At 41.3% G+C, this 17,755-nt stretch overlaps 1 protein-coding gene across 2 annotated transcripts in view; it reads left to right on the top strand.

Moving 5' to 3' along the window:
* PREP (prolyl endopeptidase) overlaps positions 1–13,012 on the top strand; it is a 136,681-nt gene extending 123,669 nt beyond the window's left edge. The window contains exons 14-15 of one of the 2 annotated variants that reach the window (XM_029223820.1): positions 8,606–8,762; positions 12,273–13,012. In XM_029223820.1, the coding sequence (XP_029079653.1) occupies positions 8,606–8,762; positions 12,273–12,567 (452 nt within the window). In that variant the 3' untranslated portion in view covers positions 12,568–13,012. The remainder of the gene's footprint in view (positions 1–8,605; positions 8,763–12,272) is intronic. The other variant, XM_029223821.1, reaches the window with a different exon arrangement.
* The last annotated feature ends 4,743 nt before the right edge of the window (positions 13,013–17,755 follow it).

The raw sequence follows: 17,755 nt of genomic DNA, 5'->3' as shown, positions 1-17,755 counted from the left end.
AGAACAGAGAGAGGGGCAGAGAACTTATCTGAATAAACAGCTGAAAACTTCACTAACCTGGGAAAGGAAACAAACATCTAGGTTGAGGAAACACAGAGAGTCCCAAATAAGATGAACCCAAAGAGGTCCACACCCAGACACAGAGACTCTTAGAAGGAGCAAGAGAAAAGCAACTAGTTACTTATAAGGGAACTCCCCTGGCTCCAGAAGCAATGTTAAAAGGCCTTCTCTAAGTGGAAAAAAAAAGACCACAACTAGAAATATGAAAATTACGAAAGGAAAAAAAACTCATTAGTAAAGGTAAACCTAAAGATAGTAGATCAGCTACTTACAAAGTCAGTAAGAAGTTTAAAAGACAAAGTAGTAAAATCATCTATATTCACAACAGTAGTTAAGTTGATACACAAAACAAAAAGTTTTAAGATATGACATCAAAACATTAAATATGGCAGGGGGAATATAAATGCAAGATTATTAGAAAGCGTTCAAACTTAAGAGATCATCATCTTAATCGCAAAGATATATAGGTGGTTATGTATGAGCCTCCTGATAACCAAAACCAAAAATCAATAGTAGATACACAAGCAAAAATGAGAAAGTAATCCAAACATAACACTAAATATAGTCATTACATCACAAGGGAAGAGAGCAAAAAAGAACTACAAAAACTACATAAAACAGTTTTTTAAATGGCAGTAAGTACATACCTATCAACAATTAATTTAAACATAAATGGACCAAATGGTCCAAGCAAAAGATAGAATGGCTGAATGGATAATAAAATAAGACCCAACTATATGCTGCCTACAAGAGACTCACTTCAGATCCAAAGACAGACACAGACTGAAAGTAAGGGGATGGAAAAAGATATTCTATGCAAATGGAAACAAAAAGGAAGCTGGGGTAGCAATACTCAGACAAAATAGATTTAGACAAAGTTTGTAACAAAAGACAAAGAAGAGCATTACATATGATAAAGGGGTCAATACAAGAAGAGGATATAACATTCATAAATATTTATGCACCCAGGAGAAAAGGGAACCCTCCTACACTGTTGGTGGGAATATAAATTGTACAACCACCATGGAGATCAGTATGGAGGTTCCTTAAAAAACTAAAATAGAACTATGATATGATCCAGCAATTACACTCCTGGGCATATGTCTGGAGAGAACCATAATTCGAAGAGATACATGCACCCCAGTGTTCACTGTGGCACTACTTACAATAGCCAAAACACAGAAGCAACCTAGTTGTCCATCCACAGAGGAATGGATAAAGACGATGTGGTACATATATACAATGGAATATTACTCATCCATAAAAAAGAATGAAATAATGCCATTTGCAGCAACATGGATGGACCTACAGATTGTCAGTGCAGTAAGTCAGACAGACAAATATCAATATGATATCACTCATATGTGGAACCCCCAAAAAATGATACAAATGAACTTGTTTACAAAACAGAAGCAGATTCACAGATCTCAAAATCAAACTTATGGTTACCAGAGGGGAAAGGTGTGTGGTGGCAGGGATAAATTAGAAGTTTGGGATTAACAAATACACACTACTATATATAAAATAGATAATCAACAAGGACCTAATGTATAGCACAGGAAACTCTACTCATATTCTGTAATAACTTATATGGGAAAAGAATCTGAAAGAGAATGGATATATGTATAAATGAATCACTTTGCTGTACACCTGGGACTAACACTGTAAATCAACTATAATATAAAATAAAATTTTTAAAGTTATTTATGCACCCAACATAGGAGCACCTAAATGTACACGGCAAATATTGACAGACATAAGGGAGAAGTCGAGAGTAAAACAATAACAGGGAACTTTAATACTCTACTTACATTAGTGGATAGATATTCCAGACAGAAAATCATTAAGGAAATACTGGCTTTAAATGACACATTAGATCAGATGGACTTTAAGAACATTCCACCCAAAAGCAGCAGAATACACATCCTTTTCAGGTGCACATGGAACAGTCTCCAGGATCATGCTAAGCCACAAAACACGTCTGACTAAATTTAAGAAGATTAAAATCACATCAAGCATCTTTTCCAACCACAACAATATGAGATTAGACACCAACTACAAGAAAAAAACTGCAAAAAAACAAACACATGGAGGCTAAACAATATGCTACTAAACAACGGGGTGGGGGGGGGTCACTGTTAAAGAGGAAATTTAAAAATACCTGGAGACAAATGAAAATGGAAAAAATGATCCAAAATCAATGGGATGCAGCCAAAGGAGTTCTAAGAGGGACGTTTATAGCATTATAAGCCTGCCTCAGGAAACAAGAAAAATCTCAATCTAACCTAACACCTAAAGTAATTAAAATAATAAAGATCAGAGCAATAATAGAGACTAAAAAACAATAGAAAAGATCGATAAAACTAAGAGCTGGTTGTTTGAGAAGATAAAAAGATAAACCTTTTACCAGACTCATCAAGAAAAACAGAGAGAGGGCCCAAAGAAAATCAGAAATGAAAAAGAAGAAGTTACATCAAACACCACAAAAATGCAAAGGATCATACGAGATTACTGTGACTAATTATACACAATAAAGTGGACAATCTAGAAGAAATGGATAAATTCCTAGAAACTTACAATCTCCCAAGACTGAATCAGGCAGAAATAGAATGTATGAACAGACCAATTACCAGTAATGAAGTTGAATCAGTAATATTAAAAAAAAAAAAAAAAAAAAAAAAAAACAAACAAAAAAAAAAAAAAAAAAAAAAAAAAACTCCCAGCAAACGAAAAGTCCAGGACCAGATGTCTTCACAGATGAATTCTACGGAACATTTAGAGAAGAGCTAACACATATCTTCTCAAACTCTTCTGGAAAACTGAAGAGAAAGGAGCACATTTGAACTCACTTTACAAGGCCAGCAGCATCACCCTGATACAAAAACCAGACAAAGACATCACAAAAAAAGGAAATTACAGGCCATTATCACTGGTGAACACAGATGTAAAAATCTTCAAAGTATTAGCAAACCAAATTCAACAACACATTAAAAGGATCATACACTACAATCAAGTAGGATTTATCCCAGGGATATAAGGATGGTTCAATATCTGTAAATCAATCAGTGTGATAAGCCACATTAACAAATTGAAGAATAAAAACCATATGGTCATATCAATAGATGTGGAAAAAGCTTTTGACAAAATTCAACATCCATTTGTGATTAAAAACTCCTAGCAAAGTGGGTATAGAGGGACATACCTCAACATAATAAAGGCCATGTATGACAAGCCCACCACTAACATCATACTCAACAGTGAAAAGCCAAAAGCATTTCCTCTAAGGTGAGGAACAAGACAAGGATGCTCACTGTCACCACTTCTATTAACATTGTATTGGGAGTCTTAGCCCCAGCAATCAGACAAGAAAAAGAAATAAAAGGAATTCAAATTGGAAAAGAAGTAAAACTGCCACTGTTTGCAGATGACATACTATGTATAGAAAATCCTAAAGATGCCACCAAAGAACGAATAAATGAATTCAGTAAAGTTGCAGCATACAAAATTAATATACAGAAATCTGGACTTCTGTACCTTAAACTATCAGAAGGAAAAATTAAGAAAACAATCCCATTTAAAATTGTATCAAAAAGAATAAAATAACCTAGGAATAAATCTCACCAAGGAGGTGGAAGACCTGTACACTGGAAACTGTAAGACACTGATGAAATTGAAGATGACACAAATTAAAAGATGTGCCATGCTCATGGATTTGAAGAATTAATATTGTTAAAATCACCCTACTACCCAAGGCAATGTACAAGATTCAGTGCAGTCCCTATCAAAATACCAATGGCATTTTTCACAGAACTAGAACAAATAATTCTAAAATTTATTTGGAAACACAAAAGACCCCAAATAGCCAAAACGGTCTTGAGAAAGAAGAACAAAGCTGGAGGTATCATGCTCATTGATTTCAAACTATACTACAAACTCTAGTGACCGAAATAGTATGATACTGGCACAAAAACAGACATATAGATCAATGCAACAGAATAGAGAACCCAAAAATAAACCCACACATACATGGTCAGTCTAAAACAGAGGAAGGAAGAATATACAGTGGGGAAAATACAGCCTCTTCAGTAAATGGTGTTGGGAAACCTGGACAGCTCCATGCAAAAGAGTCAAACTGTACTGCTTTCTCACATCATATGTGAAAATAAACTCAAAAAAATATTTAACTGTAAGAACTGAAACCATAAAACCCTAAGAAAACACAGTACACTCTTTGACATTGGTCTTCACAAACTTCTTTTGGGTATGTCTCCTCAGGCAAGGGAAACAAAAGCAAAAAACAAATGGGACTATAACAACCTAAAAAGCTTCTGCACAGTGAAGAAAACTATCAACAAAATTAAAAAGACAACCTACTGAATGTGAGAAGGTATTTACAAACAATCTATCTGATAAGAGGTTAATGTCCAAAGTATCCAAAGAACCCATACAACTCAACATCAAAAACAAACTCAATTAAAAAATGAGGGCTTCGCTGGTGGCGCAGTGGTTGAGAGTCCGCCTGCCATTGCAGGGGACACGGGTTCGTGCCCTGGTCCGGGAGGATCCCACATGCCATGGAGCGGCTGGGCCCGTGAGCCATGGCCGTTGAGCCTGCGCGTCCGGAGCCTGTGCTCTGCAACGGGAGAGGCCACAACAGTGAGAGGCCCACATACCCCCCCCAAAAAAGAAAAATGAGCAGAGGACCTGAATAGACATTTTTCCAGAGGGGACATACACATAGGCCAATAGACACATGAAAATATGCTGAACATCACTAATCATCAAGGAAATGCAAATCAAAACCACAATGGTACCACCTCACACCTGTCAGTATGACTAGTATCAAAAGGACATCAAATAACAAGTGTTGACAAGGATGCAGATGAAAGGGAACCCTCATGCACTGGTGGGAATATAAATTGGTTACAGCCACTATGGAAAGCAGTATGAAGTTTCCTTAAAAGTTAAAAATAGAACTACTGTATGATTCATCAATTCAACTTCTGAGTTTTTTCCCAAAGAAATCAAAACCACTAATTCAAAAAGGTATGTACCCCTATGTTCACTGCAGCATTATTCACAGTTGCTAAGATATGAAAGCAACCTAAGTGTCCATTGATAAATTAATGGATAAAGGAGGTGTATAATAATACATACAGTAGAATATTACTCAGCCATATAAAAAAAGAATGAAATCTTGCCATTTGCAAGAACACGAATGGACCTAGAGGGTGTTTTGCTAAGTGAAGTAAGTCAGACAGAGAAAGACAGATACCATATGATTTCACTTATATGAGGAATCTAAGAAACAAAACAATTGAACAAACATAAAATAAACAGACTCATAGATACAGAAAACAAACTAGTGGTTGCCAGAGGGGAGTGGGGTGGGGAGATGAGTGAAACAGATGAGGGTGATTGAGAGGTCCAAACTTTGTTATAAAAATATCACAGGGCTTCCCTGGTGGCGCAGTGGTTGAGAGTCCGCCTGCCGATGCAGGGGACACGGGTTCGTGCCCCGGTCTGGGAAGATCCCACATGCCACGGAGCTGCTAGGCCCTTGAGCCATGGCCGCTGAGCCTGTGTGTCCAGAGCCTGTGCTCTGCAACGGGAGAGGCCACAGCAGTGAGAGGCCTGCGTACCACACACACACACAAAAAAATATATATATATATATAATATATATATATATATCACAGAGATATAATGTACAGATAACATAGGGAATATAGTCAATAATATTTAATAATTTTGTGTGATGACAGATGGTAAATAGACTTATCATGGTGATCACTTTGTGATGTATAAAAATACCGAATCACTGATTTGCACCTGAGACTAATATGTTTTAAGTCAGGTATACTTCAATTTAAAAAAAGAAGAAAGAAATGGAGGGACTAACCTGGCGGTCCAGTGGTTAGGACTCTGCACTTCCACTGCCAGGGGCCTGGGTTCCATCCCTGCTCTGGTCGGGGAACTAAGATCCCACAAGTCGTGTGGCTTGTGGAAAGAAATTGAGAAAGGAGATGGATAATATTCTTAAATGCCGAATAACTACAAATTTGATTTGTTCACTCGACACATATTTATAGAGCACCAAGAAGTGCTGGGCATTTTTCCAGATACTGGGCATATGTCAGCAAACGAAAGAGACAACAGCTCTGCCTTCTTGGAGCTTTTGTTCCAGTCAGAGGAGGCAGACGATATGCCCGAGGCCAGCAATGGGCCCCGGAGGCCCATGTCTGTGGCTGGGCACAGAGAGCAGCGGAGAGAGATGGCAGAGGTTAGGGGTGGCGGGAGGCCAGAGCAGGCAGGTCCTCGTGGCCCGTGCAGAGAGCATGGTTTACTCTGTGAAATGAGAAGTCTTTGGGGGAGTTTTGAGCATAGGAGTGTCATGATTTGACATGTTTTTTTTAAATCGGAATCACGCGTTGATCCCGTTCCTGTGTTAGGGTAGACAGAAGGGGAGGCAAGGGCAGAAAAGCAGGAGCCCAGGTAGGTGGCTTCTGTCCCAGGGAGAGAAAATGGTGGCTTGGACCTGGGTGTGGCGATGGAAGTAGTGAGAAGTGGTCTGATTCTGGGCATATTTTGAATTTGAGCCAAGAATTTGCATATGAATTAAATATGAAGTGTTAAGAAAAGAAGAACTAAGGGTGGATCTAAAATTTTTAATGGGAAAGGACGTTGAAAATACCATCTGATTTCAGTAGTGGGAGAATTGTGTTGTAACTTACTGGTTCATCCAATAAAACTCCATTTTATTTTTGGAGTTTTATATTCAGGAATTCATTTATGCCTTTTAACAAACTAGGTCCTTTAAGGGACCTTCAGAGATGGAGTTCCTCCATCAGGATGCTGAGATGCTTATTAAAAAGAACAGTTTCCAGATTCCTGCGCCTCCCACCTCTGAGTGGGAGAAAAGGATCTGCAGGGGTAGGACTCAGGTTTCAGTATCATGAATAAGCACTGAAATCAGAACTGGGGTGGGAACAGTTTTTTGTCAGAGGCAGCAAAAGTTCACATCCCTTGACTAACTCCTAGTCGTGCCAGCTTTGATCTTACTTCCTCCCAAAGCCTCCCCAACTTCCGTACTCTGGCCTACGCCCTACTTCCATAGTACCCGTATTTTCTCAGCAGTAGTGATTGCCACACTATAATTGCCTGTTCACTTCTTTATCTTTCCCACTAAATTATTCACTGACATGTCCCCAGGCGTAGTGCCAGGCACATGGCAGGTGTTCAATAAACATTTATTGAATTTTCCAAAAAATAAGTTTTTAAGTGTACAGAGAAGAGTATTCTTACAACAGGACAAGGAGGTGTGTCAACATCAGAGCTCTGAGCTGGGTTTTAGGCGCTATTCTGCTTTGGGCTGTATGAGCCATTTCTGCTCACAACATTTCTGATGCCAAATGTGGGAAGGGGGTCATACCACGCCAACCAATTCTCCAACTCTCCATACACCAACTGGGTGTCTTACAATTCAGTTCAGTTCTGACACTACCCAGAGTTAGCACAGACCCAAAAGGGTGAGGGCTCAGTCCCTCACTGCAGACACCAATCACAAGTTCTGGACCTCCCGTACTTCTGACTCACAGCTATAAATTGGGGGTTCCCATGTCCCCCTCCTCTTTCCTTACGTTTACCAGTTTGTTATAAGGGATAGAACTCGGCAACAGTCAGATGGAAGAGATGTATAGGATAAGGTATGGGCGGTGCATGCAGAGCCTCCATACTCCCTGTTAGCGCACCACCATCCCAGCACCTCCCTGTGTTCACCACCCTAGAAGCTTCAAATTTCATTGTTTGGTGGATTTTATGGAAGTTCTATTATGCAGGCAAGATTGATTAAATCAGTAGCCGTTAATCACTAACTTGATCTCCACCCCCTCTCCTCTGCCCAGAGGTCAGGGGTGGGACCAGAAGATCCAATCCTCTAATCACATGGTTGGTTCCTTGGGCAGCCAGCCCCCATCCTGAAGCTATCTGGGGACCCACCAAGACCCATCTCATTAGCATGGACTCAGAGATGGTTGAAAGGGGTTAGTTATGAATTATGAGAGACACTCCTCTCACCCTGTCACTCAGGAAATTCCAAGAGTTTTAGGAGCTCTGTTCTAGGAACTGGGGACAAAGAATAAACAGGTATTTCTTATTGTGTCACGATATCACAGGCTAGTTTTCAGATCCTGAACAAGTTCGTTAACCTCCTGCATTACCTGTGAAAGCAGCTGGGGATGGGAGGAGGGGACACAGGTTTTACAGAAAGCCCTAGAGGTTTTCATATGTTCTCCCATTGAGATTCAGTTTGAGGAGTAAATCTCTACTACTGATGACAATACCCACCCCTCTGATATGTTGGAAGGAGGGGGAAAAGCTTGTGGGCTGTTGGGCAAGTGATTTCTGATGGTTTCTTTCTGTGCTCTTGGAAAAAAGACAACCAGGGTTCTGAAAGCATTTAAGTGTTGTGTTGTTCTGTTTTGGTTTTGCTTATTACATAGATGTTTAATGATGGACCACCTCCCTTTTCTATCTTGATTTTTAGCTGCATGTGCAAATCAGCGTCCTGACCTCTTTGGTTGTGTTATTGCCCAAGTTGGAGTAATGGACATGCTGAAGTTCCATAAATACACTATTGGTCACGCCTGGACCACTGATTATGGGTGCTCAGACAACAAACAACACTTTGAATGGCTCATCAAGTAAGGTTTTAATTCATATGACATATTTGTGTTGCTAACAATTTGATACCAGAATACTGAACATAGTCAAAAGGAAAAACGTTTGACTCCATGCCCTTCAATATCTCATATTTGCGTGTAATTTACTGCAAAAGTAGGGCAAGTGGTGGGAATACCTGTCTTCCTGGTTTTGATCTGGTCTTTAACAAAAACAACAAACTACAAAGATGGGATGGGCAAAATTTTAAAGGTGGTCCTCCAGGATTCCTGTCCCCTGGTTCTTCAGTCAACCACTAATCTAGGTACTTCTGTGAAGGGACTTTGCGGATTAAATTAAGGTTACTGATCAGCTGACCAGGATAAGGAGATTATCCTGGATTATCGAGTGGGCCCAATCTAATGACAAACCCTGAAAGGCAGAGCGTTTTCTCTGGTGGGAGTTGGGGATGCAGCAGAAAGGGAGATGAGAGAGATTGGACGCATGAGGAGGACAGGAGGACTAAAGCCACCATTGCTGGCTTTGAAACTGAAGGAAGGGGGGCTGTTCGACCTGAGATCAACGCCAACCAACAGCCATCAAAGAAACAAGGACCTCAGTCCTACAGCCACATGGAACTGAATGCATTCTGCCAACAGCTGGAATGAGTCTGGAAGTAGATTTTTTTCTAGAACTTCTTGATAAGTACCCAGCTAGCCAACACTTTGATTTCAGCCTTGAGAGAGCCAGAGAACCCAGTTGAGCCAAGCTAGACTTCTGACTTATAGAACTGTGAGATAAGAAATCCATGTTGTTTTTAAAAGCTGCTAAATTTGTGGTAATTTGTTAATGCAGCAATTAAAAAATAATTTTTTTAAAAAAGTCATTATAACTTACATATATATGGGATTTCTTTTTCTAAATTAAGAAATAAAGGGCTTCCCTGGTGGCACAGTGGTTGAGAGTCCGCCTGCCGATGCAGGGGACACGGGTTCGTGCCCCGGTCCGGGAAGATCCCACATGCCGCGGAGCGGCTGGGCCCGTGAGCCATGGCCGCTGAGCCTGCGCGTCCGGAGCCTGTGCTCCGCAACGGGAGAGGCCACAACAGTGAGAGGCCCACGTACCGCAAAAAAAAAAAAAAAAAAAATAAGGAAATGAAAAGGAATATATGCAAGAACAGTTAAACTTTTTTTGTGCTCTCAGTATTACCACATATATTTGAAACTACAAGTTGCATTACTGAAATATTCGTATCCCTCAACACTTTGGCGAAAACAGTGAGAAAATGGCAAACATTTAGATTCTCCAGACTGCAAGCTACATTCTTTTTTGGCTCTTCACTCTCTTTGCTTCCCACATGTAGGGGTTTTTGGATTTTTACCAGCAGTATTTAGGAATTACTCTTGGAATAGCACCAGCAGCCTATGTCCCCTCTCCCCAGTCTCCTCAGTCAGTTATAAATTTTGATACAGTAATTTCTCAGGTCAGGTTTTTTTCCTTCATTTGATGTGCTTTGTATGGTTAGCTCTCCACTTAGAAATTCAGCTAAAATGACTTGAATTTTTTTAATTAAATACTTTTAAACTACTCAATTCTGTTCTGTAGGAGGGGGAAAGTTTAGCTTTTAAAATACACAGGTAGCCTCACTGACACATCCTGGTGAAAGCTGAATATTTGAAGAAGCCATAGTTCCAATTACCTTTAAGAAAATATGCACTTAGGGAGGGATAAGTCCCATTTAAACTCAGTTGAAAATACTGAGTTAATTGTATATTGAAGGCAACAAAATATTTGCTGGAACCTGATACTTCTAAAATTAATTTGAAAGCAAAAAAAGAGTTCTAAATATTTTTTCTCTCAAGATGTCTGTGATATTCCTATTTCAGACTTTAATTTTTTAACCTAGCACCCACAGAGCTGTATTTTCCTCTTACTTGCTACTCCCAGTGAACTGAGAGCTCAATCCAATATATTGAAGGGGTCCCCCCACGCCCCCCAAAATTTAAATTTCCAAGTTTGTGAATGGCTGGGAAAAATAAAGCCTAACAGACTTTTTTTCTACAGAACTTCTCAGTCTTGAATGTATAAATGCGGCACGTGAATCTTGAGGTGGGGAGAGGCATTATTAGTAGGGAGAGTTTCCAGACATGTTTTCCCATAGAACTAACCCTTATCTGGAGGACTGGGGTTGATCCAGAAATACTCTGCAATGAGAGCAGAAAACAGACCCATTGGTACCCCCATCTTATCTATTAGGAGACTAAACCCCAGAAGGTTTTAGTCTTAGCTTGGTTAACTGAGTAGAAATTTTACTATTTTTGCCTATTTACCCTCCAAAATAAAACTCTACTAAAATAGTTTAATTCATTAATACTGAACACTTTGGAAAACATGACACCCATATGGACTAAAACGTAAAGAAAAAGTATCCAGAGATGTCTTTCACTTAACTATTATCAATCGCTGTTTAATTTGATTGTCCTTATGTTCTTAAAAACCTTTTTGTTAACTGGAAACTTATCTTGTGCTTCAGAAGGTGTCTCCTCCACTAACTTTCTCACCATTGGCCAAAGTCAGTTTCTTTCTGCTGGACTGTGAGCCAGCAGGGGGTCAGCGGCTTAGGTTCCCTGGTTTCACACAGGAAGCTAGGCCCAGAGGGGACCCGTGGTCTTCCTAAGACTGCCAAGCTGAGCTCAGAATAAAGGTTTTATAGATACTAAAACAGGCAAAAAGCTGCTGTACACTGGATTTCAAGTTCTTCAACAAAAGAAAGGCTTGCACCCATTCTATTCACAATCAGTGATTTAAAAGAACAATCAGGGCTTCCCTGGTGGTGCAGTGGTTGAGAGTCCGCCTGCCGATGCAGGGGACACGGGTTCGTGCCCCGGTCCGGGAAGATCCCACATGCCGCGGAGCCGCTGGGCCCGTGAGCCATGGCCACTGAGCCTGTGCGCCGCAATGGGAGAGGCCACAGCAGTGAGAGGCCCGCGTACCGCAAAAAAAAAAAAAAAAAAAAGAAGCTACAAGGATATATTGTACAGCACAGGGAATAGAGCCAATATTTTATAATAACTTTAAATGGAGTATAATCTATAAAAATATTGAATCACCTGAAACTAATATTGTAAATGAACTATACCTCAAAATCTTTTCATGTAGAATACAAAGGGACAATCAGTCCACTTTGTAGCAGTGAAAAAGTCAGTCTGAAGAATATGAAAATATTCACCTCAAGACAGTCAGTAGGCACATACTTTGGGTTGTTTCAACAGCCCTGTTTCTTTCTTACACAGGCTTCCAAAGTGGGAGCGAAATAAACGACACAGCTCCCCAGCTTCCAATAGCCCTGGCCAGTCACAGCCCAAACGGTGAGGTGATGTAACTTAGTCTGCAGTGGTCACCCATGGACCAGTTGGCTGCAGTCCTCACTGCTGGTGACGGTAGGCGGGTAGACGACGCAAGTCACTGTGCCCACCGGTCCCCGTGATTATTCCTAGTGGACACACAACTCTCATTTTGATATCCGGCCTCATGAAAGTGCCTTTGCCTTTCAGATATTCTCCACTGCACAACGTGAAGCTGCCAGAGGCAGACGACATCCAGTACCCGTCCATGCTTCTCCTCACTGCGGACCATGACGACCGCGTGGTCCCGCTTCATTCCCTGAAGTTCATTGCCACCCTTCAGTACCTGGTGGGCCGCAGTCGGAAGCAGAACAATCCCCTGCTTATCCACGTGGACACCAAGGCGGGCCACGGGGCTGGGAAGCCCACGGCCAAAGTAATAGAAGAAGTGTCAGACATGTTTGCATTCATAGCGCGCTGCCTGAACATCGACTGGATTCAGTAAATGGCATTTCCCACTGCCTCCGACCGCTGCGGAAAACCTCAAGGGCTCCCACACCATTAAAACCGAGAAACCACTGGGCGTAATGCCTCCCCACACGAACACTGTTCCTGCACTCGCGGACTGCAGCTGAACAGAACTGCCGTGGGAATTTTATCTTTTCTAGGCTTCTCCTTTTTAGCAGGCCCTTGGCGTTTCTTTTTCCCACCCTGCGCAGACACACATTTTAAAGGGAACAAAAGGCATGTTCGGATAAATAGCTCATGGCAGCCAACACATTGTGAATATTAGATTGCTGAATTCAGAGTCATGGTCAGGCATACTTCATATAGAGCACCTCAGTGAAATTTGCTTCTATAACTATAACCAATTCACCTTTACATAAATGTGAGACTTGTTCTCCTGAAAGAGACTTCTTTGCCAGAATAATAAATGTTATTTAAGAATGAGAGGCTTTATTTCTGGTTCCTTTGTGTTGAGGAGCAACCCCAGAAGCGCAGTCATTCTGCACTGCGTCCTGGCACTTGTCTGTGGGAATAAGCAATGAAGTCATAGACTGAAAGCGCTGCACGGAGGCGGAGTGCGTCCATCTAGCTCCCTTGTTTGTGGTGAGGAAGCTATTAGGGGTGGCTTACTGTCTTACATACTAGCCACTCAGCCAGCTGGTCATATCGTCCGGGGCTCTTTCGGTTTGGATGCCTCCTAAAAATCAGTGGACCTGAAGCTTCAGATTATTCTCCTATTTGTCTGTCTGTCCATTTGGTTACAAAGTATTTGTGGAAATCAGAGTACCTGGGATTCTAAAATTAAGAGACCACATGAGTGAACTCTCCAAATTTATCTTACAATTAGAAATTTCAGCATTTGCCAAGCAGTTCTTCCCCCCCATAGACCACTTCCTGGAAATAAAAATAGTCATACTTTAAAAAGTGTGTCTCCCCAGCCTGAAATCTTTAAGAGGAAAATATATCATTCCTCAAACTTGTCCATAAGAAAAAAAAAAAATTAAAGCATTTGGTTTAACATTTCATGAAATACTATTCCTTTGGGTATCAGTTTGGGAGGTGGTGATCTAATTTATGAGAAAAAAACAGCTGCTTCTTTGTCTTGCTTCATAAGATATCACAAAAATTACTATTTTGTATAAAGTATTTTAGCCTTAAAAAATTAGTTTAAGGGCTTCCCTGGTGGCACAGCGGTCAGGAAAGATCCCACATGCCGCGGAGCGGCTGGGCCCGTGAGCCATGGCCGCTGAGCCTGCACGTCCAGAGCCTGTGCTCCACAACGGGAGAGGCCACAACAGTGAGAGGCCCGCGTACCGCAAAAAAAAAAAAAAATTAAAAGATTACTTCATTAATCTAATAGCTTGTTCTTTTCCAGGTAAGTGCTATTTTCCAAATCATACATGTTTGTGCTTCTCTTGAGATCTCTACCTCTCAAATTGTGGTCTAAAGTTAGACACACTATTTTCTGTCCAGCTCATCACTACATACAAGCTCAGTTGAAAGGTGGATACATGGTTTGGCTTTTCTCTTCTACAGTTATGTTTTCTATCACTGTTTAAATAAGCACTGTACATAATGCAGCTGTCATTGAACATAGGATTCATTATGAGCCCCTCCACCCAATCCCTGGAGAAAAAGTATGCCACTAGCTAGCAGTGCATGCAGGGGTTGACATCATCACCATCTACCTGGAGAGATGCTAACACTAGCTAACTGCCATGTAACTGCTGACCAGCATGACAGGAAGAAAAAAAATGTATTTGTATAGATAAGGCAAAGGCAGCCTTTATCCTAGACCAGCTGGGTCATTTGAGGTGCAGACAGCTGAGTTGTACCCATTCAGTCCAGAGCATTTACAAGTTTGCACAGAATCCGGCTACACTTTCCCACTGAGGTTTTCTACTTAGCTGCAGAAAGTGGAAGTATAGTGTGTAGAGTCTCAGCTTCAAGAGAAATCAGGACCAGGTTCAAATCCCAACTGTCAATTAGTAACTGGTGATTATGAGGAATAAACAAGCTAATATACTTACACACGCCTAGCATATAATTGGACTCCAACTGGGAGTTTTCTTTCCCAAGCTAATTTTCATATCGAGATTTTAGCTGGACAACTGAGCGCACAGACTGAAGGTAGCTTTTTTACACCTTAATCATTGGATGACTTAGAGGTTGGGCTCCTCCCCAGATCTCAGAGTGTCTTTCTTACTAGATGCCACCCTCCTCTGTATCCTGTGCTCTGCCCCTCTGCTCTGTCTCACGTTGCTCTCTGGTGTTCTGAGGAAAAAAGCTGCATATGGTGGCCAGGTGGTCTGCCTTGTCACAGGGCCTTGCAAACACGCCACAGAGCATTTGCTACCTTAGTAAGATAAAGTCACATTTATGATGTTTAATATGTACACACCTGGAATATTGTAAAACTTTGCAATTAGTCATGTTTCCTAATACTCCCACTAAAGCTTAGGCAGTCACACCCAAATGGTGCTGCCCGTATGAAAGGTTACATTTCAGCTAAGAAAGTCTGTCACCAAATTCTCCATATTTATCAGGTAATTTTACCAGCCTCAGGGATTTCCCTGGGCAGGTTGCATAGCCAGTGCCCAGAAGGCTTACAGAGCCTCAAAGATGAGTTAAGGCCAGACTGGAAAGGTGTAAGGGGGGCTGTAAAAAAAAGAGAAGGTCAGACTATAAGGGGGTAGTCAGGAAGGCCAGTGGGATGAGGGCTGAGGCCAATGAATAAGGACCATTTAGCTGTATTTTGCATCCATTCATATTCTAGGGGCTGGGAGTGCAAAGAGAAAAAGTCCTGCCCTGATGAAGTTGAGACTCCAGGGGGAGGAAACAGGCGATAAACTATGTCCTCGGTCCCCTGTGCTCTAAGCTTTCTGTGTGTGTGGATATGTTTGTCCTCAAGCAACCTTATAAACCATGTGCTACCCTTATCCCCATTTGGCAAAGGCCCAAGTTCACCAGCTGGGAAGTAAGCAGGCAGGGCAGTTAACCCTGGCAGCAGGACCCTGGAGACGGCACTCTTACCCACTTTTTTGTCTAGTAAGACAAAAAAGCAAGTGTCTTCCCATTCAAGATGGCGACCAGGAGGGTCCTGAACTTACCTCCTCTCATGGACACAGCTAATTGACAGCTGCATACAGAACAATGCGCTTTGAAAGAAACCCAAAAACTAGATGAGCAACTCCTACACATGAGGTGAAAGAGAAGAAACCCACATGGAACCGGGTAGAAGAGGCTGAGACACAATCTCACGATACACCCCACCCCTGACACAGCCACCCACAGTCAGGCGGGAACCCACAACTCCGAGCTTCTCCATGAGGAGCAAAGGGTTTGGACTTCACATCTGGCACCCCAGCTTTTAAGACTTGCATCTAAGAGACGAGCCTCCAAAATATTTAGCTTGCATCCATGAGACCCACCAAGATATAGCAAAGAAACAGTTTTTTAAATTTGTTTTGTTTTTTTCTCTCTAGTCACATTTTTACTTTAAAGAAAAGTTTAATATATTAAAAAATACCTCACACCAGTCAGAATGGCCATCATCAAAAAGTCTACAAATAATAAATGCTGGAGAGGGTGTGGAGAAAAGGGAACCCTCCTACACTGTTGGTGGGAATGTAAATTGGTGCAGCTACTATGGAAAACAGTATGGAGGTTCCTTAAACCAAAAACAGAGCTACCATATGATCCTACAATCCCACTCCTGGGCATATATCCAGAAAAGACAAAAACTCTAATTTGAAAAGACACATGCACCCCAATGTTCATAGGAGCACTATTTACAATAGCCAAGACATGGAAGCAACCTAAATGTCTGACAGATGAATGGATAAAGATGTGTTGTGTATACACACACACACAGGAATGTTACTAAACCATAAAGAATGCCATTTGCAGCAACATGGATTGACCTAGAGATTACCATAAGCCAGACAGTGAAGTAAGCCAGACAGAGATAAATACCACATAATATCACTTATACATGGAAACTTAGAAAGGAAAAAAAGATACAGATGAACTTATTTACAAAACAGAAAGAGATTTCCAGACATAGAAAACAAACTTACTGTTATCAAAGGGGAAGGAGGGGAGGGGAGAGAGGGATAAATTAGGAGGTTGGAATTAACATATGCACACTACTATATATAAAATAGATAAACAACAAGGACCTACTGTATAGCACAGGGAACTCTACTCAATATTTTTCAATAAGCTATAAGGGAAAAGAATCTGAAAAGGAACATGTATATGTATGTATGTATAACTGAATCACTGTTCTGTACACCTGAAACTAACATGACATTGTAAATCAACGATACTTCAATTAAATAATTAAAAAATTTTTTAAAGATCTACATAGGGACTTCCCTGGTGGTCTAGTGGTAAAGAATCCGCCTTCCAATTTAGGGGACACAGGTTCAATCCCTGGTCGGGGAACTAAGATCCCACATGCCGCGGGGCAACTAAGCCCTGGGGCCACAACTACTGAGCTCTTGCGCCTCAACGAGAGAGCCCATGTGCCACAAACTACAGAGCCCACGCTCCCTGGAGCCCACACGCCACAACTAGAGAGAAAACCTGCATGCCACAACTAGAGAGAAGCCTGCGTGCCTCAACAAAGACCCAACTCAGCCAAAAAAATAAAATAAATATTTTTTAAAATTTAAAAAATAAAAAAGATCTACTTAGTAAGTTTCAAATATACAATACAGTATTATTAACTATAGTCACCATACTATACATTACACCCCCAGAACTTATTTATAACTGGAAGTCTGTACCTTTGACCACCTTCAGTCAATTTAACCACCCAAAAAACAGTTCTTAAAAGGGCTCACGCAGACTCATCTGGCTACCCCCCAGGGTCCAGCAGAGAGTCCTCTGCCTGAAAAGTGCCCAGTCTTTCTGTGAAAGACACCTACCTGCTCATCTTAAAGCTTTGGCCCGAGGGGCAAGATTCTAACTGAACACACATCTAGAAGCCTACGGAAACACCCTCCAAAGTCCACAGAGGCTGGTGGGGCCATATTCGCACTCTCCCTCCACCTCACACACCTAGTGCACACACCTAGTGCCCTGGTTTCTGTGACACCCACTGATCACGTGGTTCTAGTGGCCAGTGGGTCCTGTAGGGCTGTAGCAAATGGACAAACAGTTCTTAACTGGCTAACCAC

This window comes from Monodon monoceros, unplaced genomic scaffold (assembly GCF_005190385.1).
Source record: "Monodon monoceros isolate NGI ecotype Baffin Bay Population unplaced genomic scaffold, NGI_Narwhal_1 Super_Scaffold_15, whole genome shotgun sequence".
In the NCBI taxonomy this organism is placed as follows: domain Eukaryota; kingdom Metazoa; phylum Chordata; class Mammalia; order Artiodactyla; family Monodontidae; genus Monodon; species Monodon monoceros.
This window is presented reverse-complemented; position numbering and strand designations above follow the sequence as displayed.